Below are 27,967 nucleotides of genomic sequence, written 5' to 3'. Positions count from 1 at the left end.
GCACTGCACCCTCAGGGATCATCCTTACACAGCCAGAAGACTTTTAGAACAGTGCAGAAGACTTAAGGTGAACATGAAAAGTAGACATCTTACGTATCGCAGGGATCATGATTGTCTGGTTTCAGCCAGCTGACGTGTACAGGAATTATTCCTCCAATCAGGATGTCCCCATCTTGCACGAAGCCCACCTCTTTCTGGTTCTGGAGGGTGCAGCCCGAGGAAAGGGAGAGAGCACAGAAGAGAGGAGGGGGCATCGCCAGCAGAACCATCAACCCAAGAAGTGCCATGATGCAGTCTGGATTATGGGACAGGCTGAGGAAATAGTAATAATCAGTGGAAACACCCGAGACAATCACAAGGGCTCAGAAGTTCACAGGAAAAATTCTCACCATCTTCCTTTGTGCAAGGGGTTGTTTAAAACTCTTTATCATAGTAAGAGCACTTGTCTTTATTATATGTGAAGAGTAAGGTAGTTCATTTCACTGTTTCCCACATTTTTAGGCATATGAAGAAGAATTTTAAGTGTTATTAGGTGGTTATGGCCCTAATTTATAGTTTTAGCTATGACAGAAGTATACTGGCTATACCGGTTGCATATAACACCCGAATGCATGCATGTGATGTCATTAAAATAAATATTCTGCCTGCAGCAGTTGGATGAGAGGATATAATCTGTTTCCCAGCTTTTCTGCTTTTCGGTTCTGAGAGAGCCAAGGTGAGCAATTGATTCAGGAACCTCCAAAGCTGTTACTAGACTGATCTCTAGTTGAATGGGCTCCTTGGCGAATCACATCCAGCTAGCAATGACTGAAGCCAATAAAACTTACGTTTCTCCAGTCTTCCCCCCCCTCTAAAATAAAGCCACTTCATTGGTGTAACAATTTGCATATGTGTTGGCAAAGTTATACCTGAAGTGTCTGGATCTTTCTTTCATGGCTAGAATATGAAGAGTTAATAAGTTTATAATTTATATCAAGATCTCACAGGTCAATATAGAAAACATCTCCCAGTCTCTCATTCAGAATGTATGTCTATAGAAGGGAAACCGGTATAGCTTCTTTTATCTTGGGAAAGAATGGGGTTTTTTTTAAAGATTAATTGATAAAATAACAATAAAACATTTCAGCAAAACAATTAATCAATGCATCAAAATAGGGAATCTCCAAGAAAAAAAAATCACATTAAATTATAAATTAAATAAAAATAAAATGAATTAAAATAGAATCAAAATTCCTCGTAGGGAGGATAAATTTCAAACAACTGCGCGCGGCCCCGGACACCCGCGTATATGGTCGCGCAGAGATCTACTGCAGCAGTTTATACCCAGCGCGTATCAGGAATGCACTGATTATAAAACAGGCGTATGCTTGCTTTCACATGAATAGCTGCAGTTCACTGAGCAAGCGTTCTTTTCCTCTGCACGGTGCAGCCCGTGGACAGGGAGAGAGCACAGTAGAAAGGAGGGGGCATCGCCAGCAGAGCCAGTGATCCAAGAAGTGCCAGGATGCAGTCTGGCACACGGGGCAGGCTGAGGAAATGTTAATAATCAGTGGAAACACCCAAGACAATCACAAGGGCTCAGGAATACATTGGGAAATGTATCTCAGTCTTCTTATGTGCAAACTCTGGTGTGTGGGAACAGATCACTTCCACGTATTCTGCATATAATGAGTATTCCTTGGCAGATCAGGTCCAGATAGCAAAGACCAATATCCCCCTCTCCCCTTCTCCTCATCTCTCCCCCCCCCCAAAAGAAATATCTAGAGGAATTGCATTTAATTGTTCTATGTAATGCTCCCATGCGAAGTTATGTTTAATGTAAACCGGTGGGATTTGTATTCTATACAAGAATGTCGGTATATAAAAGTTAAGAATAAATAAATAAATAAATAAACATTTAAAAATATAAATATAAATATAAAAATATAAATAAATATAAATTGCATATATATAAACAGCAACAATCAGACCAGTTCTGAAAAGAAAGAACCTGAACCCAGATGACCTGAACAACTATCGTCCAATATCAAACCTACCCCTACTTGCGAAATAAATAAAAATAAATCAAAAAAATAATTAAATACATGTTTTGGCAAAGAAATACCTGAAGTCTCTGGCTCTTTCTTTCATGGCTAGAATATCAAAAGATAATACAGAATATCAAAAACAGTGATTTCATGGAATGTGAAAGCAAGATCTCACACACCAAGACAGAAAGCATCTCTCAGTCTCTCTTTCTCTTTTTCACCCTTAGCTTTCTTTTTTTTCTTGCAATAGTGTTTTTGAAGATAAAATAACAGCGAAACATTTCAGCAAATTAACGCCTCCTCCCACCCTCCTGAACAACTTGCTGGAAGGAAAATTCACATTAATTTAATACATTTAAAATAAAATTAAAATACAATAAATTAAAATAAAATAAACATTCCTCATAGGGAGGATAACCTTCAAACAACTCAGCGCGGCCCCTTATATTCATGTATAAGGCCACGCGGAGATCTACTGCAACAGTTTATAACAAGCGCATATCAGGTGTGCGCTGATTATAAAATATGCGTGTGCTTGCTTACGCATGAAAAGCTGCGATTTACTGAAAGCACGTACTTTTCCTAACTATTTAATAACAGAGGCAAATATATACTATGCACAGAATGAAATATAACTTACATAAAACCCTGATTTACGCTTGGAAGTCTGGGTACTTTAAAACATGAGCACGTTACTGAAAGTACCAGTTTCCCCATTCCTCCACCAGTTCACCCAGTCCTTCTCCAGCTCATCGAGACCCTCCTAATTCTACACCCTGAAGTGCCCCCAGTTCACACAGACCTCTCACCCATTCAACATTAAAAAACAGACAAACCCGGTATCAATTGCACGAGATAATTAGCAGGCGTAAAATAGTGCAAAGAAGTCACCAAATGTACTTGTGTGAGTCTCTTCTAAAACAGCAACTTACGCCCGTAACTTAGCCGTGCACAGGAAATCCCCTAGACCTCCCCTTTTAGTGCATTTAAAAGTGCACGCAGAACTGAACCTATGTGGGTATATGTGATGCTTATAAGATTGCATATAAGCAAGCATAAGCTACTTAGGTATGTATATGCTAATTTTATGCATGTAATCCCTTTGAAAATGTGTCCAGTGCTGTGTATTATCCCAGAATACTTTGATCGGGAGGAGCCATACTCAATCAACCAAGACAGAAACTCCCATCTTCCTATTCCATTCCAGAAATGGCTTCCAAATTTCACTAACGTTACAGTATTTCTCTTTTATTGTTTGGGTTTAGCTGTTGCACTGCTTTCATATTCCATAGCTTCTCGAGGGGGCACAGTCGGTCTGTTTCAGTGACTTGCTATTCTTCTTACTGGCACCATCATGTGGCTAATTAAAAGGTTCAACTTTCTAAATTGAAAAGGAGCTTTTCCTCCTGAAGAACTCAGCAACAATATTACAGGTCCTGCTGGCAGCAATTGTCCCTCCACCTCATGAATCCATGACCCAACCTCTGTCCAGAAAATCTGGATTATCAGCAGTACCACCACACATGACATAAAGACCCAATGCCACTACAATTCTGCCATCACAAGTCAGAATCCTTAATTCCCACCTTATTTAGTCTAACGGCAGTATAATATCATCTTGAACAGGTTTCTAACTATTGCCCTTCCAAAGGCTTTAAAGATTCCAGTCCTTGCATCATCAGTTACTACACGACCGCATTCTCTCTCCCGGGTCTTCTTAAATGGTTTAGCTTTAGATAATTCCACAGTAACGGCTGCGTGCCTTTGTTTGTTTAGAATCAGCCGTTATGAAGACTGACACGCAGTAGTGGCATTTAGAGACCATGGAGCCCAGCAGCTCCCCTGAAGCAGAATCATTGCTGTGTTAGATAAGTAACGAGTTTTTGTAATACTGCTTGTTTTCTTCAACGTTTAAGAAGTTTGAATTGGAAATTAGTGACGTTTATCTGTTCAAGCACCTTTGGAGATGAGACTGAAAAATTAGCACCAAGGATTGCAAAAGATCTGACTCTTATGTATGTTTGAATGCTGGGTCCAGCATGTGATGGCACTTTTTGTCCCTCTATAAACTTAGAGTAGGTTTAAAAATATATGTTTGGTTTATTGATGAATTATTATTTCAAAACTTAAAAATTTTGGGGTAAGAAATATGACAAGGAGGTTGGTGGCACCTTATAGAGCACCCAAATTACTGAGGTTTGAGCTTTCCAGGTCAAGAATTAGTGAGGTGCCGCTATCCTGTTTGTCATTTTTAAATCGCCATTATGACAACACAAACAGATCTTTTAAACAAGCGTGCTGTAAAAGCAGAACAACACCTGCACCAGAAACAAATGGGAGATGTTGCTAAAGTACCTGAAATCAATATTTCTTGGCCGTATCCTTGTAGGGTTTGATCTGTCGGAGTCTTTCTGGTGTACCTCCAGGTCCCGATGAATCACCACAGTGGTGACAGCCCCCGGATCCTGCCTGCCTTTATACTCATTTCTCCCCATTCTCTGACAGGGCGAGATCTCCCTCCGGAGGGAATTATCCTGTAATTGCAATTGTCTCTCATTTTTTCTAGATCCCATCGGAGAATGAAGGGAGTCATTATTCATTGCTGACTCCATAAGATTATGAAAATGAACTCAGAAAGGTGCAAAGCTGAGGCTCACAGAGGGTAGGGGATGTGTAAGGCCCTTAATGATGATGAGAATCTCATTAACAATTAGGATTTGTGTTGCATCCCAACTAAGCTGATCATTCAGAAGGAGAGCCGTGTCTGGACTGAGTGATGGGACGCATTTTCTTCTGCCTAAACGGCATGAAAGGTTCCAGTGAGCAGAGGGTGGAAGGAATAACATTATTGCATTATTTAAATTATTATTAAAAACTCAATGATGGTTATTATGTCTTAAATGAAGAACAGTGAAATAAAGAGACCTGCCAGAGGTAACTGACCAAAGCCAGAGATTAGATCTGAAGCACAAGATTATAGAGGGGCCCAGACCATGAAACTTGTGTAAAAAATGTGTTTTGCTTATCTTCTCTAAAAAATGTAGCTTGCAATTTTGAGATAGGATGGGGAGATGGCAGGCGACCCGCAAGTGAATTTTTATATGTGGCTCATTGGCGCAGATTTCATGCATTCTTTACAGGAAACAGAAATTATTCAAAATAATTATTCAAAATAAAATCCCCATGTGTAATTTCTGGGTCCCATCTGAACCCTGCCCCTGAACCAGCACCTTTCTGCAAAAGTAATTATAGCTGCTTTGATAGGAGGATCATTTGCACAACAGCCCCTTCAGATAGATGTCTGAAAATTTTCCATACAAACTACATTCTAAAACTCTACCAATGGGGGCAACGTTTAACATTATGTCACATTCCATGAGTGCTTTCTACTTGTAGCCTTTGCACCAATTTGCAAATAGAAATGTAAAGCAGGACAAATTGATATTAGTGGAGTAGTGAATGGACTGTACCATTCTGTATGGCACTCCCCTCTAGGAGTGGCCAGAGTGGTTCAGTCCTGGGTTTTGGTCAGAGAAGCCCGAGAAGACTCTGGTGAGAAAGTGAGGCCTAAGAGTAAGAGGATGGAGAGGAAGCCCGTCTCTTTGTCTCTTGAGACAGATTTGGAGTGGAGAGTCAGAGAAGTCCAACCTCTCATCTTTCTGAAGGAGTCTGGAGCTTGGGGAAGGGGAAGGGGAAAAAAAAACTGTCCCTAGTTTTTCTGGAGTTGAGAGGGAGAGGGCTGCCCATCCAGGACCCCTGTGGCGGTGCTTCTGATGCATCTGTGGAGTGGGGAGTATCCCCACTCTGTGCATTCTGACAGGTTAGGCTCCTTAATAGAGCTTTTCCCATGTTCATTCCTAAATTATGTAATGGGCTCCCATTTGAGATCAGGGAGGAACAGGACTTATTAAAATTTCGGAAGAAACTGAAGACCTGGTTGCTGCTTAAGGAAGAGAACTCATGTTTTATGGAAGCTTAGCATTTGAATGTTTTGTTTTATTGTGACGAATGCCTTACTGTTGTACACTGCTTGGGACAACTAATTTTAGATGGGAAAGCGGTCTCTGTTTTAAAGAGGTAAATAAACCTGTCATCCTGGATTGACTTTTCCACAGGAGAACGAGGACCCTGATCCGTGTGTGAACAGGTTTAACGAGAAGTGTTAGGTTGAGGGATTTTGAGAGAAAATGTGCTAGTTAAAAAGCAAGGGTAACTGTCGAAGTCCCTTTCACAGGTAAAACAGTGCTTCAAGTATGGAAACGGGCTTTTATAAAATTGCCCGCCCTGTTTGTGGGCAAAACTGCACGTGTAGGGCATGTATGTGCCTACTTTTACCCGCAGTAGGAGGAAGACGTTCCTTGGGGGATTGTTGGGGAAGGATTTGTATTTACATCCATACTGGGATAACTTTCAAAGTGAAAGTATGGGCATACTTTGCTTTGTAACTTAGTGCAAAGTCTAAAGATTTTTTTATTTACGCATCCTGTCATAAAATTACCACCTTAAACTGCTATACCTGCTATGAAGTAGGCATTAGGTATGATGCCTAAGCAGGCTTGTGGAAAAGAAGGTGTGGAGGCAGCAACAAATTTTCGGAAAAGTTACCTAGGCTTCATCTTAGGGCCTCATCTTTGGTAATGCTGTGCGGCATAGCTGAGGGCCTTGGCATGTCTTAATCTGGCTCTGTGCAGAGGACAGCAGACCATGCTACTTCATGCAGGCCTGCTAAAGCCTAATTTGCATACGATGTTGCCTTATTTAAGGGCATGTGTGCTCTAATGTTAGCATGCACCTGGTAGCATGGGGTTCTACTGGGGAAGGACTGGTTTAGTATGCACTTTACACCATTAGTATACCGCATGCTATGTTTTGTGTATGCTAGGCAGGCCTAGAATGCACTCTGTTAGTGAACGGGCCCCCAATGAGACTCCTTCCGAGTTCACTGTCACAATCCATGCAGGATGAATTGAAATTATTACTGAAAAAAATAAGTGAAACGGAGAAGTTGAAATTGCCAGGCTAAATTGTGCTGGGAGGCCAAAAACCTTGAGCACAAATGTAATATAAGTATTAGTAATGTATCTTACTTATTGGATGGTGTTCAGATGTGTCTGCTCGCTGTGACATACTCAGGGCATGGGAACGTTCCAAGCTCAGGACAGTTTGTTCATGTACGTTCCGTTAACATGGTTGCTACGGCTATGCGTTTAGATCCTTTAATAGGGCCGGTGCAAGATTTATTTTTATTTTTGTTTATCTATAAACTTATATTCCACAATTTCAGACTTTGTGGCCAATGTGGATTCCAAGTTATTTTTATTTATTATTTATTTATTTATTTTATTTTATTTATAGTCTCTTCTATACCGATAGCCGTTTGCACATCGTATCGGTTTACATAAAAAAAATAACTTTTGGGCGGGGCCCTTACAAATAACAATCGTAAGACAAGTAACAAATGAAACATAAGGGGGAAAAGTGTGTTAACAAATATATATGTTTTAAGACTGGGAACTAAATATGGGGGTATCATATGCATTTACAGAAACAGGAACTATAAATAATGCTGAGGGGCATAACAATGAATACGACAACTATAATACAATAAAATACAATGTACAGGAGCCAGCGTTCTTAATGCATTCTTAATCATATTCGAAGGAGGCGGTAACAGGTCAACTACTCGATTGCTGTTAGGTATTTTTATGGGGGGGGGGGAGGGGAAAGGGGGTAAGCTTGCCGGAACAACCAAGTTTTAAGTTTTTTTTTTAATTTAGAAGTAGAGGTCTCAATGCATATATCAGGAGGTAGGGAATTCCATATGGTGGGGCCAGCAAGGGAAAATGCTCTGCTCATGGTGGAGGAGAGTTTGATAGATTTGATTGATTGTGTACGGAGGGTTCCTTGGAGGGCTGGGCGAGTAGGTCTATTGGAAGTGCGGGGGAGGAGAGGGGGGTTGAACCAGTTGAGTTTTGCATTTAACAGACTTTTATGGATGAGGGAGAGTGCTTTGTAAAGTATTCGTGAAGGTATTGGGAGCCAATGGAGTTCGATAAGCGTGGGCGTAATGTGGTCCCTTTTTTTTAGAGTTTGCCAGAATACGTGCAGCGGCGTTTTGTAATAGTTGTAACGGTTTGGTGTGCGTTGAGGGGACGCCAAGGAGGAGGGCGTTACAGTAGTCTATTTTAGAAAGGATAATAGACTGAAGAACTGTACGAAAATCAGAAAAGTGTAGCAATGGTCTGAGTTTTTTTTATCGTTTGTAGCTTAAAATAGCAGTCCTTTATGATAGAGTTAATAAATGGTTTGAAAGTGAGATGGTTATCAATGAGGACACCTAGGTTGCGAGTGTGTGAGGAGAAAGATGTAGATGCATATGAGAGGGGGATAGCTGGAAGAGGCTGCTTGTTAGAGATGATTAAGAGTTACAAGAGCTTATAAGTTACACAGATAGGCCCATCAAACATACAGGAACAACACATTAGACTCACAACAAAGACAGTTTCCTATGCAGTAGTCCCATAAGTGATATTGCAATAAGTCTAAAACCATGCGCCACACAATTATTATGGATAAGCTTGTGAGAAGAAGCATGTTCTCACTCCCCTTCTAAACAGTTCAAGATCTGTTTCTGTCCTCAACTGCAATGGTAGCTCGCTCCACAGTTTTGACCGAATGTAGTACAGCAGTCTTGCAAGCGTGACCTGCAGTCTATAGGTGCAGTGAGATCTTAGTGAACCCCCAAACTAAACTCCCTCCCTCTCTCTTCCTTCAGAATATTTTTAAAAGCTGGTGGGAGAAGCCCTGGGATCCCCTGCCCGCTCCCATCTAAGGAAAGAAGATTAAAGGTTGGGCGGAAGAGGATGGGAACAGCAGGGCTCTTTCTTTGAAATCAGGAGAGGGTAAAGGGAAGTGAATGGGGACTACGAGGCATTTGGTAAACTCTCCCTTTCACCAGTTACTCTGCCAGATTTTCAGCACTAACCAGCTAAGTTTTGCCGTGGAACCCCAGATGCACCGAATCAAGTTGGACCAGTTTTGATGGTTAGATTTAGCCAAATATTCAGCTGGAAACATGGCGGGTTAAGAACATCTGAATATTTGATTAAAGAGAAAAGGCTATAATTATCTATGTTATCTACTTAGCAGGTTTTAAATATCTGCCTCTAAAACAGCTACCACCAATCCTTCTTGACCTGGATTGGCACTGACATTCTCCACTTCACCACCAGCGCATAGCTCCAGACTTCGAAGCTGTAGTAAATGCACGCTTTACGTGCTGCTTTTTTGCATCACTAAGTGGATTCTTCAGGAACTAATCAACCTACTCATAGGGAGGATAACTTTCAAAGCAGCTTGCGTGCACCCATATAAGCGTGGATATGGGCACACACAAAGTTGCTACAGCATTTTATAACCTGTGCACAAACGAAAAGTGCAGATTATAATATACAAGTGCCTATGTGTGCAAACATGCTCGCATAAAAACCACAAGTTGTGCAAATTCGGACTTATCCAGATAAATAGTGGCATTTATATGGATAAGTCTGAAAGGGGGCACTTGTCTGTCTAATTAGAGCTTTTTGGACTTATCTGGGTATGTAAGACAGCTGAATAAGTCTAAATAAATGCTGCTTTGCTAGATAAGTCGTGAAATACAATTTATTCTGCTCAGTCTGATAGCTGGAGAAGTCTAAAAAGAACTACATATCTGGCTAAATCTGATCATTTGCAAAGAATAATATTGAGTGAGTCGTAGATGAAGAAAGAGATCTGTCTGGTCTCTAAAGCTCCTGTACTATGTCTCGTTGAATGATCCAAGATAATATATCAGAACCTACAGAATCTTCCAGTTTCCTTCAGGACCATTGTGACTACTGGCTCTGTACTACAGTCAGCAATTATTTGTTTATTTATTTTTAACTTTTATATACCGACATTCCTGTATAAAATACAAATCACACCAGTTTACAATAAAAACATAATTTCGCCTGTGAGCGTTACATAGAACAATCAACAAATTATACTAAAAAGCATACATTACCTTTGTCAGAAATGTAAAACAATTACAAAATAGAAAATTGTTAACAAAGGAATAAAGATAACAAGGGGAATATTTAAAACTAGGGGATGCATGAAGGGGTGCACAAAGGGGAGTGCCCCTTTGTTGCACCCCTTCGGCGCACGGTGCCTGCTGGCTTGGCGCTTATAACGGATCAGTTCCGTGAGCGATGACGTCGGGGGAGGGGCGGGTCCCTCAGACCTTTTATTCTTTTCAAATTCATCATCTCATCCCAGTTTCAGTGCTGTTCTTTTCTTTTTTCAATTTTTTTTTGTCTTTTTTACCTCAGATGTGAACAGGTGATTTCCAGATAGTGGCCAGCTATCCCCCTCAGTGGCGCCTGCTGGCTTAGCGCTTATAACGGATCAGCATGATGTAGCATGGAGGAGTGTGATGCTTACTTTCTCCTCTTTATGTTCCCAGTACCTTTCCCTAAAAGCTGTTCCCTGGTGTTCATGTCAGGTCTCAGTAATATGATGTAACACTTGGGTAAGAAAATACAAATGAGAATCCCTGCACTAGAAGAGATGATCCCAAAGATCTCCACAGCGACTGTGTTTTTCCCCTGGGTGCTCAGATAGCCTGGGATGAAGGACAGCCAGACGCTCAGAAACACGAGCATGCTAAATGTGATCCACTTGGCCTCATTGAAGCTGTCAGGTAACTTGCGTGCAAAGAACGCCACCAGGAAGCTGGCACATGCCAAAAGTCCCATGTAACCCAGCATGCACCAGAATGCAACATCTGAGCATTCATTGCACTGCCATATGATAATGCCAGTCTTCAGTTTCATGTTCCTCTCTGGGAAGGGAGGGCAGAGCAGCAGCCAAGTGACACAGATGAGGACCTGTATAAATGTACAAGCACTAACTGTAACAATCGGGACCTGGGGACCCACCCATCCTCTCAAGTTACTGTTGGGTTTGGTGGCATTGAAGGCAATGAGTACCATAATAGTCTTGGCCAACACACACGAGACACAGAGGACAAATATGGTGCCAAAGGCAGGTTGACGAAGCAAGCAGGTTATTAGCTGTGGATCCCCAATGAAGAGCAGGGAACAGAGAAAACTCAGCATCAGCGCCCCTAGGAGTAGGAAGGAGAGCTCACGGTTATTGGCTTTGGTGATGGGTGTATCTCGGTACTTGATGAAAACGTACAATATGGCAGCTGTGATGATGAAGAAGGAAATGGCAACAAGAGCCAAAATGATTCCCATGACTTCTTGATAGGAGAGGTATTCTATTCTCTTTGGGACGCATTCACTCCTTCTCTCATTGGGCCACTGGTCACTTTCACATTGCATACAGATAGTTGAATCTATAAATTAGAAAATCAGATATTCATGATGAATAGTAAGAGGACTGTCCCCTGCCTTGATGAAAAATTCTTTCTAGAGATGCAACGGGAAATGTTTCTAACTGACCTTGGAAATACTTATCAGTTAGAGATGATGTTTTTTTTCTTTGTATTCCTCTAGGTCATACATTTGGAATTCACTGATTCTTAGAATTTCTTTAGCACAGTCATGTGATTGGGTGAAGTCATACATTAGTAATGAATATCTTGTCTATGGTAGCCAAGGATTTTCTGCTAGCTAAGCAGGAGGAATTACTCAGATAGCTGCAGTGCTGGCATACTATAGTTGGAACCTGGATATCACCAGGTTCATTTCTGACATATCTATTTATTTATTTATTTTTATTTATTTAAAGACTTTTTTATACCGGTATTAGTGGGGACATCATACCGGTTTACATTCAAACATTTAAGCTTGGAAAATACATATTAACAGGGAGGAGAAACCTGGAGGGGGATCAACAAGATGCAGTATAGAAATATAGATAAACAAAAGCAAAAAAGAAACCTTAACATAAGGCATGTAATGGTCACATTGTGAGGGGCTTTTGGGCTGACAGGGGAAGATCTATTCAGGATATGCTCATTTACGTAGGATGGGCGGAAGGGAGTTCCAGAGTGTGGGACCAGCAATTGAGAAGGCACAGTCGCGTGTGGAGGAAAGATGTGCTATTTTTAGCGAGGGTACAAGTAGGGTGCCTTTGTTGGCAGTTCTGGTAGGTCAAGTGGACTGGGGAGAGTTGAAAGGAATGTCAAGCCATTTAGAGTTGTGGGCATGAATAGATCTGTGTACTATGGTTAATGTCTTGTATTGAATGTGTGAGGGGATGGGGAGCCAATGGAGGTCTCTGAGGATTGGGGTGATGTGTTCATGTTTACGGGAATTTGCAATAAGTCTTGCTGTGGCGTTTTGTAGTATTTGTAGGGGTTTTATTGTAGAGTAGGGGAGCCTGAGGAGGAGTGCGTTACAGTAGTCCAGTTTGGAAATTATGGTAGCCTGGGTCACTGTGTGAAAGTCTTGGTTGTATAGTAGTGGTCTGAGCTTTTTGAGTACATTGAGTTTGAAGAAGCCTGCTCTGAGGATGGAGTTTACGTAGTTTTTCATGTTTAGTTGATGATCAAGGAGGACCCCTAGGTCCCTTACCAATGGTTGTGTTGTGGGAGGGTTGGGCTTAGGATCGATAGTTAGGGGGGTGGGGGGGGAGGCCTCGGAGGAGATAACCAGGAGTTCAGTTTTATTTGTGTTAAGAGCAAGATGGAGGTTGGTGAGCAGGGAATTGATGGCCGTCAAGCAGCTTTCCCAGTGCTTTAGGGCGTCAGAGATGGAGTTGTTGATGGGGATGATGATCTGGACATCATCAGTGTAAAGATAGAATTTTAGCTTAAGATCTGTGAGTAGTTGGCAGAGTGGGGTGAGGTAGACATTAAAGAGGGTGGATGAAAGTGATGAACCTTGTGGGACTCCTTGATGTAAGGTGTGGGGGGTGGATGTAGAGTTGCCAATTTTAACAGAGAACTTCCTGTTTGATAAGAAGGATTTGAACCAGGCGAGCGCTAGGCCTGTGATGCCAATATTTTCCAAGCGGGTCAGGAGGTGTTGGTGGCTGATGGTGTCAAAGGCTGCTGAAATATCAAGCAGGGTGAGGAGGTAGCTGTGTCCTTGGCCCATGCCTCTGAGAAGGTGGTCAGATAGAGAGAGGAGTAGCGATTCTGTGTTAAAGTGTTTTCTGAAGCCGAATTGAGAGGCATGGAGGATCGCGTGATGTTCGAGGAAGTCCATGAGTTGTGAGTTAACAACTCTTTCCATTAGCTTGGCGATAAAAGGAAGGTTAGAAATTGGTCGGAAATTGGCAGGATCCTTCGGGTCCAGGGAGGGTTTCTTTAGGAGAGGTTTGACAACCGTGTGCTTGAGTGGGTCTGGGACAGATCCGTGGGCGAGAGAGCAATTGATAAGATCTGCTATAGCTCTGGCTATGGAGTTAGGAATGGCTAGTAGGGCTTTAGAGGGGATGGTGTCATTGGGGTGGGAGGAAGGTTTAAGTTTTCTGAGGATGTTTTCGACTTCCTTGGAGGAGGTGAAGTCGAGGGCAGCCATTGTGGGTTGGGAGGATGTAGGGATGGTGGGTAGGGTGGAGGAGGTACTGTTAGTGGAGTGGGGGAACCTTGAGAGGAGGTTGGAGATTTTACTCTGGAAGTAGTTTGCAAGTTGTTTGCATTTGGATGCTGCATCGGAGTCAGGTATCGTGGGGGGGATAGGTGTGGTGAGGTTTGAGATGTAGGAGAAAAGCACTTTGGGGTTAAATCTGAATTCGTAGATTTTTTTGGCATAGAAATCTCGCTTGTGTTTTTCGGTTGAGAGTCTGTAGTTGTGAAGAGCTGTTTTGTAGATGGCAGAGTGTTGGGGAGTGGGTTCCTTACGCCATTTTCTTTCCTTTTGCCTGAGGTTGTTTTTTAGGGTCTTTAGCTCTGGTGAATACCATGGCTTTGTAGGTTTTGAGGCGGCATTTATGACTCGTTTGGAGATTGGGCAAAGCTTTTCTACAGCAGTTAAGAATATTATTGTGGAATTTTTGGCTTGGTTCTGTAAATTCACCTTTCCTGCACAATCTAGCAGGCACGATAATAGCCCCAATGACTGACAAACAGTCTAAGCTTAAGGAACTCATTCTCCTACTTGGGTGCCATTAAGAGATCATGTGGACATCCTAGCTCTGACTACATTTTTTTTACTTCTTTTTAAGACTAGAGGTTTTCCTTCATTTCCACCTTCTGAATGGATCAGGAATCTCTTTTAGTGTCATTCTAGTTCTGTTTGAATGGCATGGGTCATTCAAGCATGAATAGATCATGGATCCATTTTTTTAAGTCATAATGGCATATTAAATTGTCCTGTTTTCAAAGACATGAAATCCAATAAATGCAATAATCCTGCACTGTATACCTACTACATTGGAAATCTCCCCCTCTGCACATGGGATGCAGTCAAAGCAGCAGAGGGGCTGCCCCTGCTGAATCGCCTTCCTGTACCCAGGGCCACAGCTTTCACTGCACACGGAGCGCGGTACCTGGGAGTGGATGGAGAAAGAAAGAGAAGGAAATCTTTTGTAGACCTAAGCTATGTTGAAAACAGCATGCATAAAAATTACTCGGCCTGGTATTATTTGTCCCATTCTCAGCCAATGGAAAACAACTTTGTTGAATAAAAGTTCTAGAATTTAATTTGTAGATTATAAAAAAAAAAAAGTGAAAACTAATCAACAATCATGTCTCATTAAAAAAAAAAAAAAGAATTGTTCAAAAGTTTCTGCTGTAAATCTCCAAACCATGTAAGTAGAGTTTTGCAAAGCAGAAGAACCTGCAGGAATGCATGTCCATGCTACAGAAAGGAAATGGCAGCAAGCAAGAGAGGTTAAGCAGAGGGAAGTAAGAAGCCTCGTTTGACATCATCCCATGAGGAAGAGACATGGGAAACCTGTCTGAGTTTCACAGTTATCCGTTGCTACATTGCTGAAATGATGAGTAAGAGGAGCTTGGAAAAAGCAATGGGAGGAGGCTGCACGGCTTTCTCAAGACACAATACTGTTGAAAGTGTTTGGCTTCATATTCCCAGGCTTCTCAATGGGTTCAGGGAAAAATTCCAGCTCTTGCTTTGTGTACCGTGGGTTTTTACCTCTGTGTGTTGAGTATTCCATTGGATGGCGCTCATGTTGATGGACAACTCCTGACCTTTGGGTGCTCTAGAGTTAAAGCTTCCCACCTTCACAGATTGGATGCTGCCATCGGGATTTGGTTGCCAGTTAACAATGTCATAGACAGCAGGAGAGTCGCCATTGTTGTCAAAGTAAATTTCTTCCCCCATCTTGTTCATAAACCTCACCTTTTTCATGTAGTGTAGGAGCTGGGGGTGAAAAATGTTCAGTATTATAGTCATGTTGATGGTGTAGGCAGGTAATGGAAGAATTAATAATTTTGTTCATTTCATTATGGTAAAATTAATGTAATTGAAAGACCCTCTATTTACCCATGGGCAACTCTGAAAGCAAATGTATGCTTGTTCTTTTTCTTTAAAATATACTGTGAATACACAGCATGTGTGGTCCCTTGCAGCTGCTTTTTCTGCAGGTAGAATTTTGCTGGAAAAAAAAGCACATAGAGTTGAAAATCCTATCTATGTGCACACGTTTCTTCCCCTAACTTAAAATGCATCCTCGGGAATTAGGGATGTGCATGGAAATATTTTTTGTTTCATTTCATTAGTACTTTATTTTGTTTTTTTAATTGTTTTTAACATGCACTATTTTGAATAGTGCTCACTGTTTAAAAAACATGCACTAACTTGCGGAGGTGTCTGTGCAAGAACGATGACTGAAAGAAAATGGTGCACTAGTATTTTGCTTATGCAGCATGTTGAGAATGAGTTGGAGAGGGAGGGATTAAAAATGCAAAAATCCCCAAAAACATCTGCCTCAGCAGGAACGTTTAGTGAGGGTTGCAAACCCTCCTACTATCATTTGGGGTCTTGATATAATCAGAGGTGTATCAGCATAAGCAGCACAAACTGTTAGCAGGGTTCAGTGGCATTGAGTCAATAGTAGATGACATCCTCTTCATGGGCTATGGTGGACTCTGATTAGGAAACAGAGTATGACCACGATGAAAAGCTATTGGCCCTAATGGATTGATGCAGGCAGGTGAAGCTAAGGCTTAGAATGAAGAAACTGAAATTCAAGGTGAAGAATTCTGCTTCCATGGACACATCCTGTCCTCACAGGGATTGAAAGCAGACCTGAATAAAGTTAGAGACATAAAGAATATTCCATAAACTATGGATGTAAAATCAAGCATATTGTCTGAATGTCACTGACCAGAGTCTACGTCACATTATACAGCACACTGCAGGAGATTAAACTGTGCAGGTATTGAAATTTGTGGTCCTGAATAGTTGGCCGGAGAAAAATGAATACTGGCTATTCAGGGATAGAAACATAGACGTAGACATTGACATTGGAGAAACAAACTAATGGAAGGCATAGATTGCGATCCAGCACAGCGAGTATGTCAACAAGACTAAAGACATCATTGCCAGTAGCCTTGTGTGATACAAGGTGTATCAGAAAAGCTCTATCTGCATGATGGCAGACAGAGCAAAATGGTCCATCCAGTCTGCTCAACAAGTTCTCTTTAAAAAAATATCAAATTAAAATTCTTCTTCTTATTATTATCTTAAGGGTAATAAAACTGCTGCTCCGTGCAGGCTACCCCCAAGCATAAATGTGAATTTCAGGTGTAGTAGTAAAGTTACCCAATTTCCATTGGAAAAGATTTGATTTTTGTACTTTGTTAATTTATTTCAAGAATTTGAATGTCTGTATCATATCACCCCTGTGTCTTCTCTCTGCTAGGATATACATAGTATTATGTCCACCAATCTCAACTCATATGGCTTTCCATGCAGATCCCACAAAATTTTGATCACCTTTCCCTGGACCGCTTCCATTCTGTCCTTATCCTTTTTTAGATTAAGTATACAGAACTAAACACAGTATTCCAAGTGAGGCCTCGCCAAGGATCTATACAGTGGTATTGTCACCTCCTTTTTCCTGCTGGTTATGCATCTTTGAATGCAGCCCAGCATTCCTCTGGCCTTAGCACCACCTTGTCACATTGCTTTGCCACATTCAGTTCATCAGATACTATCACCTTTATGTTTGTGCAGAAACTGCACATAAGTCTTTCACCACCCAACATATACAACTCCTTTAAATTGCGGTGCTCCTAATACCTGAGTCTGCACTCCTTGGCATTGAATCCCAACTGACAAATCTTTCACCACTTCTCCAGTTTTTCAAGGTAATTTCTCATTCTTTCCACTCCTTCATGCATGTCCACTCTTTTGCAGATCTTAATGTTATCTAAGTCTAAGTCAAACTATGATGTATCTGTCAGGGATCTGTATTGTTGAGTATTGGTGAGCCCAGTCCACATGAAACCATTACTGTGAGGTCAAATGAACCATTGGAGGCTGGGCACCTGCATGCAAAAGGTCACACCCTGGTTCCCTGTACGTACCAGGATCAGTCCAGGACACCTGGGTTGTGACTCCGCACCAGTAGATGGAGACAGACTAAAACTTGTGGGCGGAGCCATATATGCTCCTGTGCCAGTCACAGCCCCTCAGTCTTACTCTGTCTCCAGTAGATGGTGCAGGTCCAGTCACAGCCCTGCCTGACCTGATTCTGGTGGTTAGTCAGGTTTGGTTTTTTGGGCTAGTTTTGTTAGGCCTAATAGTTTGTATACTAAATTGGGTTTTGTTTTTAATTCTTAGTTGGGTGCCCTGCCTCCCAGGGGGGTTGAGAGGTCCTGAGGGGACTACCCTCCCCCGGCTGAGGCCGCTGCCAGGGTCGAGGACCCGGCTGAGCTAGTGGCAGCGTCAGGGGTGACACCGGGGAGCCCGGTTCACTCACCCCCTGCAGGAAAAGGGCTCCAGAACCAAGGACAGCTGCAAGCTGTGTAAAAAAAAAAAAAAAAAAAAAGGGGGTTTTTTGTTTTTGTTGTGCCGGCTCTCTGTTTCCTCGCGTCTCCACTCCGTTTCGGGGGGGGGGGGGGCGCCGGTAGCAGTATGGAGGTCGCCGACTTTGAAATTTTTTTGTTTCGCGGCGTTTCCCGCCCGTTTTTCGCCGCGATCGCCGGCCTGCCATGAGGGTCGGCCTGCGGCTCGGCTCGCGCATGCTTATCGCGGCAAGGTCTCTGCAGCTCCTGTCTCACGGGTGGAGAAGGAATGCCCGGATCGCCTCGGGGGGTCCGGTCCTGAACCGCGCGATCGCCGCCACGCAGGGAGGGGGCTCGGCTGATAGGCCCCAAGGTTTTTGTTTTCTTTCCTGCTCTGTACGAGTGCGGCGGCCATTTTAATTCCCAGCCGCGAAGTTGCTCGGTTCCCAGCAGGGGATTCAGCTCTGCCTCCCGCGCTTTTTCCGTAGCGGGGTCCGGCGGGGGGGGGGGGGGGTCCCCACGGAGGGGCCTCGTTCCCCAGTGGCTACCGCGGAGGCTTCTTCAGATTCGGGTTCTTGTCATCTGATTTTGTGGCGCAGGATTCTTTTCTTTTTTCAATTTTGAGCATAGTAAGCGCAGCCGGAGGGGCGTCGCGGGGGAGGGCCACCCGCAGGTCTGCTCCAAAGAAGAAGAACACTATGGATGTTGTGGAGGGCTCTCGGGAGCCCTCGCGGTGGACGCATCCGCCGCGTGGCGTACCTCAGGAGTCGGAGAAGGAATCTCCATCTACAGTTCACTCAGAGTCTCCAGAGGAGCCCCTGAAGGGGGCCGAGGAGGCGGCTGCGGACGGTCCCGTCCAGCCCAGCGCGGGCAAAGGGACACTAGCCGTGGAAGGGGAGGACCCCAAAGTGGTGCGGCTATTTCGCAGGGAGGCAATGTCCCCACTAATTCCAGCAATTCTTCAGGAACTGGCAATAGAGGCTCCGCCTGTGGTGGCCCGTCCAGAGGCAAACATGGATTCGGTGCTCTTAGGTCTCTCGGGGCCGGCAGTAGCATTTCCTTTTCACTTTTCATCGACAGATATCCTGTTCGGTGAATGGGATACGCCGGAGTTACGCTTGCAGGTCAGTAAGGCCATGGGCAAGTCTTACCAGCTACCCGAGGATGCGCTGGAACTCCTTAGACTGCCGAAGGTGGATTCCGCAGTCTCTGCGGTGACAGAGAGGTCGACCATTCCGGTTACAGGAGCCACGGCTCTCCGGGATATACAGGATAGGAAGCTGGAAGTGCAACTCAAGAAGAGTTTGGAGGTGTCTGTCCTGGGGTGCGGACTGCTATCTGTACCAGCTTCGCTATACGCGCGAGTCTGCGCTGGGCCCACGTTCTTCAGTCGAACCCAGGTCTGTCGGCGGCAGAGGCATCACAGGCAGATAGGTGGAGGCAGCAATGGCGTATGGGGCAGATGCTCTCCACGGGTTGCGGCGTACATCCGCTAAGTCCGGGGTGGAGGCTGTATCGGTGCGTCGCCTGCTATGGCTACGCAACTGAGCTGCAGATGGTTCGTCCAAAGCGGCTGCCCGAGGACAAATTTCAGGGCGCGCTCCTCCTTTTCGGCCAGATCCCGTTTCCGAGGGCCCAGGAATTCGCGTGCTCAAAGGTCTACCGGTCCGTCTGATAGGTCGCCTTCCTCCCGAATCCCTCAATGGCAGCAGTCTTTTCGGAGTACACACTTAGGTAGACAGGGAGGAGCCCAATTCTTCACTGTGATACGCGGCCAGCCCATCCCTCACCTCAGCCCCAGCACGTCGTTTCCAAGGTAGGGGCGCGGTTACCCTTGTTTGTCGAGGAATGGGCCAGAATAACTTCGGGCCAGGGGGTCCTCAATGTGATAACGCACGTCTACGCATTAGAGTTGTTCGTTCCCCAGTACTCAAATTCCTGGTCTCGCCGTGCAAGGCTCCCGAACAGAAGGCACCAGTGCTAGACACCATCCGGCGCTTGGAAAATTTGGGGAGCCATTTTTTTCCCCGTTCCGATCAGTCAGCACGGCGAGGGGCGTTACTCCTTTTTATTTCATTGTTCCAAAGAAAGACGGCTCTTCTAGACCAATCCTGGATCTAAAAGGGGTGAACAGAGGCCGGCGTGTGCCTCACTTCAATATGGAGTTTATTTGGTCGGTGATCGCCTCGGTGCGTACAGGAGAGTTCCTGGCCTCACTAGATCTCACGGAGGCGTACCCTCACGTAGGCATTCAACTGTCGTTTCAGCGATCCCTAAGGTTCTGCGTCCTAGGACAGCTTTATCAATTCAGGGCTCTCCCGCTTGGGGCTGGCAACGGCGCCTCGAATGTTCACGATGGTGATGGTCGTGGTTGCGGCGCAGCTACGCCGGGAGGGTGCTGGTTCATCCTTCCCTGGATGGTTGGTTGATTCGGGCGAGGTCCGAGGATCAGTGTCGGCTGGCGGTGGCCAGGGACCTACAACTCTTGCAGTCTCTAGGCTGGGTAGTCATTTTCAACAAGAGTCAAGTGGTGCCCACGCAGACCTTGGAATACCTTCGACGACACGGTGCTGCGTGTTCCTATCGCAGGACCGAAGGTGCGGACTGCAGTCTCAATTGCGGCGCTTGCTGTCGCTACGCCTACCACGAGTCGGCAATTACCTGATGGTCCTGGGTCCTATGGCCTCCACTCTCGCGTTGGTTCCCTGGGCGTTCGCTGATCTACGGCCATTGCAGTCGTCCTTACTATCCCGCTGGAAGCCGGTTTCGGGGGAATTCTACCGTCCACTTCCACTCGTAGGCCGGGCGAGATCCAGCCTGTCCTGGTGGCTCGATTCCAGTCTTCTGACCTCTGGAGTGTCACTCTTCGTGCCCACCTGGACAGTGGTGACCACGGATGCCAGTCTCTCCGGATGGGGAGCAGTCTGTCTAGGACAGTCAGTTCAAGGCCTATGGTCAGCGTTTCCAGCCCGAGAGGCTATCAACCGACAGGAGACCAGAGCGGTCCGTCTGGCACTGCAATCTGTCCTACCTCTGCTGAGGGGACGGGCAGTCCGTGTTTTGTCGGACAACGCAACCACAGTGGCCTATATCACTCGCCAAGGAGGGACGAGAAGCCCACATCCATCGCCTAGGCGGGACGAGAAGCCCACAGGTAGCAGAGGAGGCGAGGCTCTTGGTGGTTTGGTCGGAAATAAATCTCGACAACGTCGCAGTCTCTCACACCGCCGGGGTCGGCGACGTCCAGGCGGATTTTCTCAGCCGGCATCGTCGGGACCCCGGGGAATGGGAGCTGGCGGACGAAGCGTTTCGCCTTATCGGCAAGACGTGGGGTATCCCCACATGGACTGGATGGCCACAGGCCGCACTGCGAAGGCTCCGTGATTTTTCAATTGGTTTTGAGCAAGGGGAGCAGAAGCAGTCGACGCATTGGTGGCCGACGGATATCTTGCTGTACGTCTTTCCTCCGTGGCCGATGTTCGGCAAGATTCTGCGCCGCATAGTATTGCACCCGTTCAACATGATCATGGTGGCTCCGGAATGGCCTCGCCGTCCGTGGTTCGCGGGCCTCTTTCAGTTTGTCGAGGGCGGCTACCATGCGTCCCATGCGTCTCCACGGGGTCGCGGGGGCCCCTCCGTCAGGGCCCCGTCTGGTTGCAGGATGCGGATCCCTCCTGTCTCGCGGCATGGCGTTTTGAGTGGACTCGGCTCCAGAGGAAAGGTTTCTCTGACGCGGTGGTGGCTATGCCGCGGCGGTCCAGGAAGCAGTCTACGTCCTTGGCGTACGTCCGGGTCTGGGTAGTCATTGAGGAATGGTGCGTGCAGCGGAGTGTGGCTCCCACTGCCGTTTCGGTATCTGGTCTTCTGGTTTTCTCCAGGCTGGTCTGGCCAAAGGCTTGGCATACAGTTCCTGCGGGTCCAAGTGGCGGCGCTTGGTTGCTGGCGGGGCCTGATGTCTCCCGTTTTTCTCCGGGGGGGCTAAGCTTTCCGTTCTCCGTTGCGTTTCCCCTGCCCGTCCTGGAACCTTATTGGGTTCTTCCCACCCTGTGCACGGCACCGTTTGACCCTTGAAGCGTACAACTCAAGGATTTCGCATTAAAGACTGTTTTCCTTGGTGGCGATTGCCTCGGCGCGGCCCTTCTCAGAGTTGCAGGCTATTTCCTGTAGAGATCTGCCTCGGGGGTATCCTTGCGGGCGATCCCTTCCTCTCTACCTAAGGTTTTCATCGGCATCAGTCAGTTGAGCTGTCCGCTTTGCGGCCGGGAGCTCCTCTGTTCCTCAAGCAAGGGACTTAAAGAGGCTTGATGTGCGAAGTTCCCTTCTATGCTACCTGGAGGTCACGAATTCCTTTCCGATAGCGGATCTTTTGTTTGTTTTCCTTTTCGGGTCCAAAGAACGGGACCGCAGCATCCCACACGACGATTGCCTGTTGGCTAGAAGAAACCATTGGTTCAGCATACCTCGTGTGGGGAAAACCGATTCCTGGGGGCCTCAGGGCTCACTCGACGCGGTCTCCAGCGACGTCTTGGGTGGCGTCTTCGCAGCTGTCGCCTCCAGTGATTTGCAGGGCGGCTACCTGGAGGTTGTTACATACCTTCATTAGTCATTACCGGTTGGAGGTTCAGGCTACTGATTCCGGGGGTTTTGGAAAGTAGGTGCTCCGAGCGGGACTCTCTGCTTCCCACCCTCGGTAGTTTAGCTCTGGTACATCCCAGGTGTCCTGGACTGATCCTGGTACGTACAGGGAAAGGAAAATTAGTTTCTTACCTGATAATTTTCGTTCCTGTAGTACCAAGGATCAGTCCAGGATCCCGCCCGCAGTGCTACGCTGCAGTAACGAAGAGTCCGCTCATTGTTGTGTTTCAGTACGCTGACCCCTTGTTTAGTCGCTCTCCCGGTTGGGGCGTCTGGTTCCTGTAGGGGTGTTGGAATTTTTTTCCGTTTAAATAGCAAGTTTGTATGGTTAGCTATGGTTACCTTATGGAATTTTCTACTTTGACATTACGTATGACTGAGGGGCTGTGACTGGCACAGGAGCATATATGGCTCCGCCCACAAGTTTTAGTCTGTCTCCATCTACTGGTGCGGAGTCACAACCCAGGTGTCCTGGACTGATCCTTGGTACTACAGGAACAAAAATTATCAGGTAAGAAACTAATTTTCCTTTCTATCTGGTAGAAAATGAAGGAACTCTCAATCACTGTAATCATGTGGATCTATGAGTGGCTGATCAGCCAGCTTCACAAGGGTGCCATGGACAGAATATACACTGCTCAGTTAAAGCACCAAGCAATTCCTCCTGTGCAAGTAGATGCCAAAGTATGGAAAGCAGAGGATCTATCTGGAACAGTATGGATGGGCACCCTGAGCAGGGAGGCACACCTGTTGGAGGTTTGGGACCAAGCATGAGAGGTACCTGTCCACTGATGCAAGACAGAGATCAGCAACTGCATGCCCAGAAAGGCCATATCTACACTCACATTGATTGACACTCAATGCTTTCTAAGAGCTTTAATCTGTAGGACATTTTACAATAGAACAAAGAAAATGGAGATGTTACAGATGTTAGCTTAGAGATTGATGCCACCTTATGGATGATTGTGCTATATCACTGTTGTCTGCTTCCTGTCTCTCTTGCTTTACTCTTATGTGTTGCTTGCTGGGCAATAGAATTTAACATGGCACGCATTCACTAGCAGCTTTCAGTTGCCTTTATATCTACATATGAAATAGACTGGAACTTAAAGGTCTTTTTGCTCTGGAAGACCATTGAGGGAAGTAATTATAGGAGGGGATTCAGGAATTTTTAAAATCACCTCTTAATTATGTGCATGAAATAAATGAAGCTATGTTCACATTTCCTATGTCATTTCAAACAAAAGCACATCCCTATGTCAGGATCAACATTATCGAAATCCATGATTCTGAGACTTCCAGTTGGTGAACCTGATGCAAGACTGGAGAGACTGCTGGCTTTCAGAGCATCTTGGTATATTAGTCTTGTTTCCTGGGAGAGTCATACATGGCCCTGCACTATTCCAATTGGACCAGCACTGGGTGTGCCCTATATTCCCAGCAGAATATAATGCATACCCAGAATATCCAATAACCCTCTTGGTGTTTGCCCTGTGGCAATCTGTTCAGGCCCTGATTTTCTAGCATTGTTCTTGTCTAAGTATCTAGTCCCAACATTCCTGCAGTTATATTCATGTTCCAGTATTCCTGCTTAAAAATGTTCCTGCTTCACAGTCCTGTCTACAATGCCCTGCTTGTGTACAGTTTGTGTTTCTGTTCTGTGTATCTCTCCTGGCTCTCCACCACCATGCCTCAACCTTGCCTCTCAGGCACCTTTTCTACTGGGCAGCCCTGATTGCCAAGCCCAGAGATCCCCATGATACCCTACCAGAAATGCCTCCTCTCATTGTGGCTAAAAGTACTGGTGTTGTGGATGAGCACATGGACACAGCCAGATTGAGGACAGGCAGTCCTCAAACATATGATTAGCACAGATAAAACACTTTTTTGCCTGTGTAAATTGTTTTGAAAATTGTCATCCCCATGGAAACATTGCAGTTACTGCTGTTTCTTACCTGCCATGGTTTGAAATCCCTTATGTCAGCACATGTGTGATTGACGAAGGGCCCTTCCCCCAGCATGCAGGATTGCATGTCGTGAAGGCCATGGGCCACAGAATAAACTGCATTGTAGACATTGTAGCTGGTGCTCATGTCAAATTCACGTGGAATTTTACCATTAAACTCCTTCAGCTTCTCAGCGCCTGTGCACATGGGTAGGCTGACATCCAAGTTGGTCAAGTTGTTCTCTGAGTTAGGCCAGTGGCACCCGAAGATCTCCTTCCATAATGGTTTGATAAATATGTCACGTGGAGATGTGGAAGGATGAAGTTTGAGAAGGAACTCTTTGAATCCTGGCATCTCACCTTCATGAACTGCAAATCCAATGGTGCCACTCAAAAGATGAGTGTATTCTCTTTTTATGAAGTAGAAGCTGCTTGACCAACTATGAGAGGTAATCCATAGCTTGCCAGTAATGTTTGCTCTCGATAGCTCCTCTACCACAGGTAGCAAATAAGAGACTGAAGAATAAACAAGTATGATTTTGGCAGATGATCTCCTGATCATCTCAAAGATGAGCATGAGATCCCTGGCTTTGGAAACTGTCGGGAATGTTTTATGAAAGGCAATGCAGACGCCAAGCTTTAAGAGCTCCACCTTCAGGATCTGAGATCCAAGAGTCCCATAGTCAGTTGGACTGGACATCAGCCCCACCCATGCCCAGCCGAAGTGAGCCACCATCTGGGCCAGTCCCAGCGCCTGAATGTTATCACTTGGAAGCATCCGGAAAAAGGATGGAAACTGGAACTTGTCACTCAGATCTGGACTTGTTGAGAAATAACTTACCTGAAAGAGCAGAAGGTTCAGTGAAGGGGAAGAAGAGTCAGATTTCCTACAACAGAAGCAGGCTGAGAATTTTACAATATTCTAATATTATTTAGATTAACATCATCATCATCATCAGTGAATTGGTACTTTTATACTTTTTTTTATGTTAACTATTAATAAAAGGATCACGAGATGACCTGATCCTGGAAATAAAAGCTGTTTCAGAAAAAAAGCCTCTGAATTATCTCAATAGACAGCATCTTCAAAATGATCAAATGGCTTTTATTTTATCTATTCTTTGCCTTTGGTAAAATTTGTCTCATGAATAAGCCCAAAGGCACAACTTTTGTTATTTGTTCATTGGTCTATGAGTATTTCTAGGAGTCTTGGTCTTCGCAACCACCATTATTACCATACCACTAACCTAGTTGCCGATTTCAGATAAGGAGACCAAGTCTTACCTGGGTGAACATGTAAAGTCCCAGGACTCTCGCCATGGGAATGGAGAACGTGTTACTGCGTTCTCCAATGATGGCCGCCAATGAAGTCTGGTTTTGGCACCGGTAGTTCAAGATGGGTTTCTTCTGCCCTGTCAGCATCCATGCAGTGCCCCTTAGAGCTCTAGTGATTAAGTAGCAGGTGTCATAGATCTGAAAGCCCAGGCTGATGTTGGGAAGGAGGGCTTGGTCTTGGTTGATTTCGTTGATGGAGAACACCAAGGCTTGCACCCAACTATATGCCTTCGTATCTAATCTGAGGAACAAATAGAATTCCACACTCAGGTGGTGTGTTGTCCAGTTAAGTGAGTGCAATAATCATGTTTGGTTGTCTGAAGTCTTTGTGTTTTTTGTTATGATTTACATATTATATCTGCCTAGTTTTAATCTCTTTTTTTGTTGTCTTATATCAAACTGCATTCTTGGCTTTGTCGTCTCAATTCCTATAAGAAAGTAAGTGTACCAGGCCCTAGCTTAGTAATGTGATGCAGGTGAGTTAGTTACTTGTGTCCCTATCTTATATGTCTTGTAGCAATATAGAAATAGTTAGTCCTTAGTAGTAGCAGATCTTTGACTGATTTCTGAAGTGCAATTTCATTGCTTGTGACATCATTAAATGAAGACAAGGAGAGCGTCTGATGATGCAATGAAAGCAAAATATACGGGAAAATTTTCAATTTACCCAGAAAAGCAACGGATTGAGTTAAACAATGTGGTTTATATCCAAGCAAAACTTGAGGAGTGGTCAAAGATTTGGCAGCTGGGATTTAATGCCAAGAAGTGCAGAGTCATGCATCTGGGGTGCGGCAATCCAAAAGAGCTTTATGTAGTGGGAGGCCAAAGATTAATATATACAGATTGGGAGAGGGATCTTAGGTCAATAGTCTCTGGTGATCTGAAGGCAATGAAGAAATGTGACAAGGCAATAGCTAAAACTAGAAGAATCCTGGGCTGCATAGAGAGAGGAATAAACAGTAAGAAAAATGAAATGATATTGCCTTTGTACAGGTCCTTGGTGAGGCCTCGCCTTGAGTACTGTGTTCAGTTTTAGAGCCCCTATCTCAAACAGGATAGAGACCAGATGGAAAATGTCTAGAGAAAAGCGACCAAAATGGTGTAGGCGTCTGTACTGGAAGAATATGAGAAGAGGCTGAAGGATCTAAATATGTAGACCCTGGAGGAGAGGAGATGCAGGGGAGATACGATACAGACCTTCAGACACCTTAACGGTATTAATCATTTTCCAACCTTGGATCTTTTCTATTGGAAAGGGAACCGCAGAACTAGGGGTCACAAAATGAAACTCCAGGGGGAAAACTCAGAACCAACATCAGGAAATATTTTTCATGAAAGGGCAGTGGAGGCCTGGAATGCCCTCCCAGAAGAGGTGGGGAGGACGAAAACTGTAAATGAATTAAAAACAGCATCTGATAAACACTGCAGATCTTTACAGGCCAGATACTGGAAATGAAGAAAGAGGTGCATGGGGATAACGTATGCTCTGAGAGTTACTACCCCTAACTGAAGGATTGGGGGTAACCCACATGAAGCTGAAGTTAATACCCTTAACAGAAAACGTGGGGGGTAACCTGCACGGTGCGGCAGTTACTACCATAAGCAACTTGCTGGGCAGACTGGATGAAGCATTTGGTTATCATTATATTGTTACCCCCCAGGGAATCAGGGAGCTGAGACATACAAGACACAAGCAGCATACACAGCGCATCACAGAGCAGAGACAACACACAAAGATCACCCCAAGGGATTTACAGAGCAGAGACACACACACACAGTATCCAAGCAGAATCATAGAGCAGAGACATGCAAAAGGCTGCACGTTCAGGGATCATTCTTACACAGCCAGGGGACTTTCAGATCAGTGCAGGAGACTCAAGCTGAACATGAAAAGCAGGCATCTTACGTATCGCAGAGATCGGGCTGTCCAATGATCTGATTGTCTGGTTTCAGCCAGCTGAGGTGTACAGGAATTATTCCTCCAATCAGGATGTCCCCGTCCTGCGTGAAGCCCACCTCTTTCTGGCTCCGGAGGGTGCAGCCCGGGGACAGGGAGAGAGCACAGTAGCGAGGAGAGGACATCACCAGCAGAACCATCAACCCAAGAAGTGCCAT

The 27,967-nt window shown here is 45.0% G+C and overlaps 1 protein-coding gene across 1 annotated transcript; it reads right to left on the bottom strand.

Annotated features, from left to right (window-relative positions):
• Positions 1–89: 89 nt before the first annotated feature.
• On the bottom strand, positions 90–27,967 carry LOC115077430 (extracellular calcium-sensing receptor-like). Its single transcript, XM_029579719.1, has 7 exons — positions 27,759–27,967; positions 25,802–26,093; positions 24,528–25,358; positions 15,119–15,346; positions 14,390–14,513; positions 10,491–11,409; positions 90–312 (listed from the first exon to the last, which is right to left on the bottom strand). The coding sequence occupies exons 1-7, from the start codon at positions 27,965–27,967 to the stop codon at positions 90–92; spliced, it is 2,826 nt and encodes a 941-aa protein (XP_029435579.1).

Source organism: Rhinatrema bivittatum, chromosome 16, assembly GCF_901001135.1.
Source record: "Rhinatrema bivittatum chromosome 16, aRhiBiv1.1, whole genome shotgun sequence".
Lineage (NCBI taxonomy): Eukaryota > Metazoa > Chordata > Amphibia > Gymnophiona > Rhinatrematidae > Rhinatrema > Rhinatrema bivittatum.
This window is presented reverse-complemented; position numbering and strand designations above follow the sequence as displayed.

Excerpts from the sequence above, each read along its gene's own strand:
- LOC115077430 (XM_029579719.1), bottom strand. The coding sequence starts at position 27,967 with ATGGCACTTCTTGGGTTGATGGTTCTGCTGGTGATGTCCTCTCCTCGC. Across the intron at positions 15,347-24,527 it reads GGGATTTCAAACCATGGCAG|CTCCTACACTACATGAAAAA; the intron begins GTAAGAAACAGC and ends TTTCACCCCCAG. Across the intron at positions 14,514-15,118 it reads GGAATACTCAACACACAGAG|GTACCGCGCTCCGTGTGCAG; the intron begins GTAAAAACCCAC and ends ATCCACTCCCAG.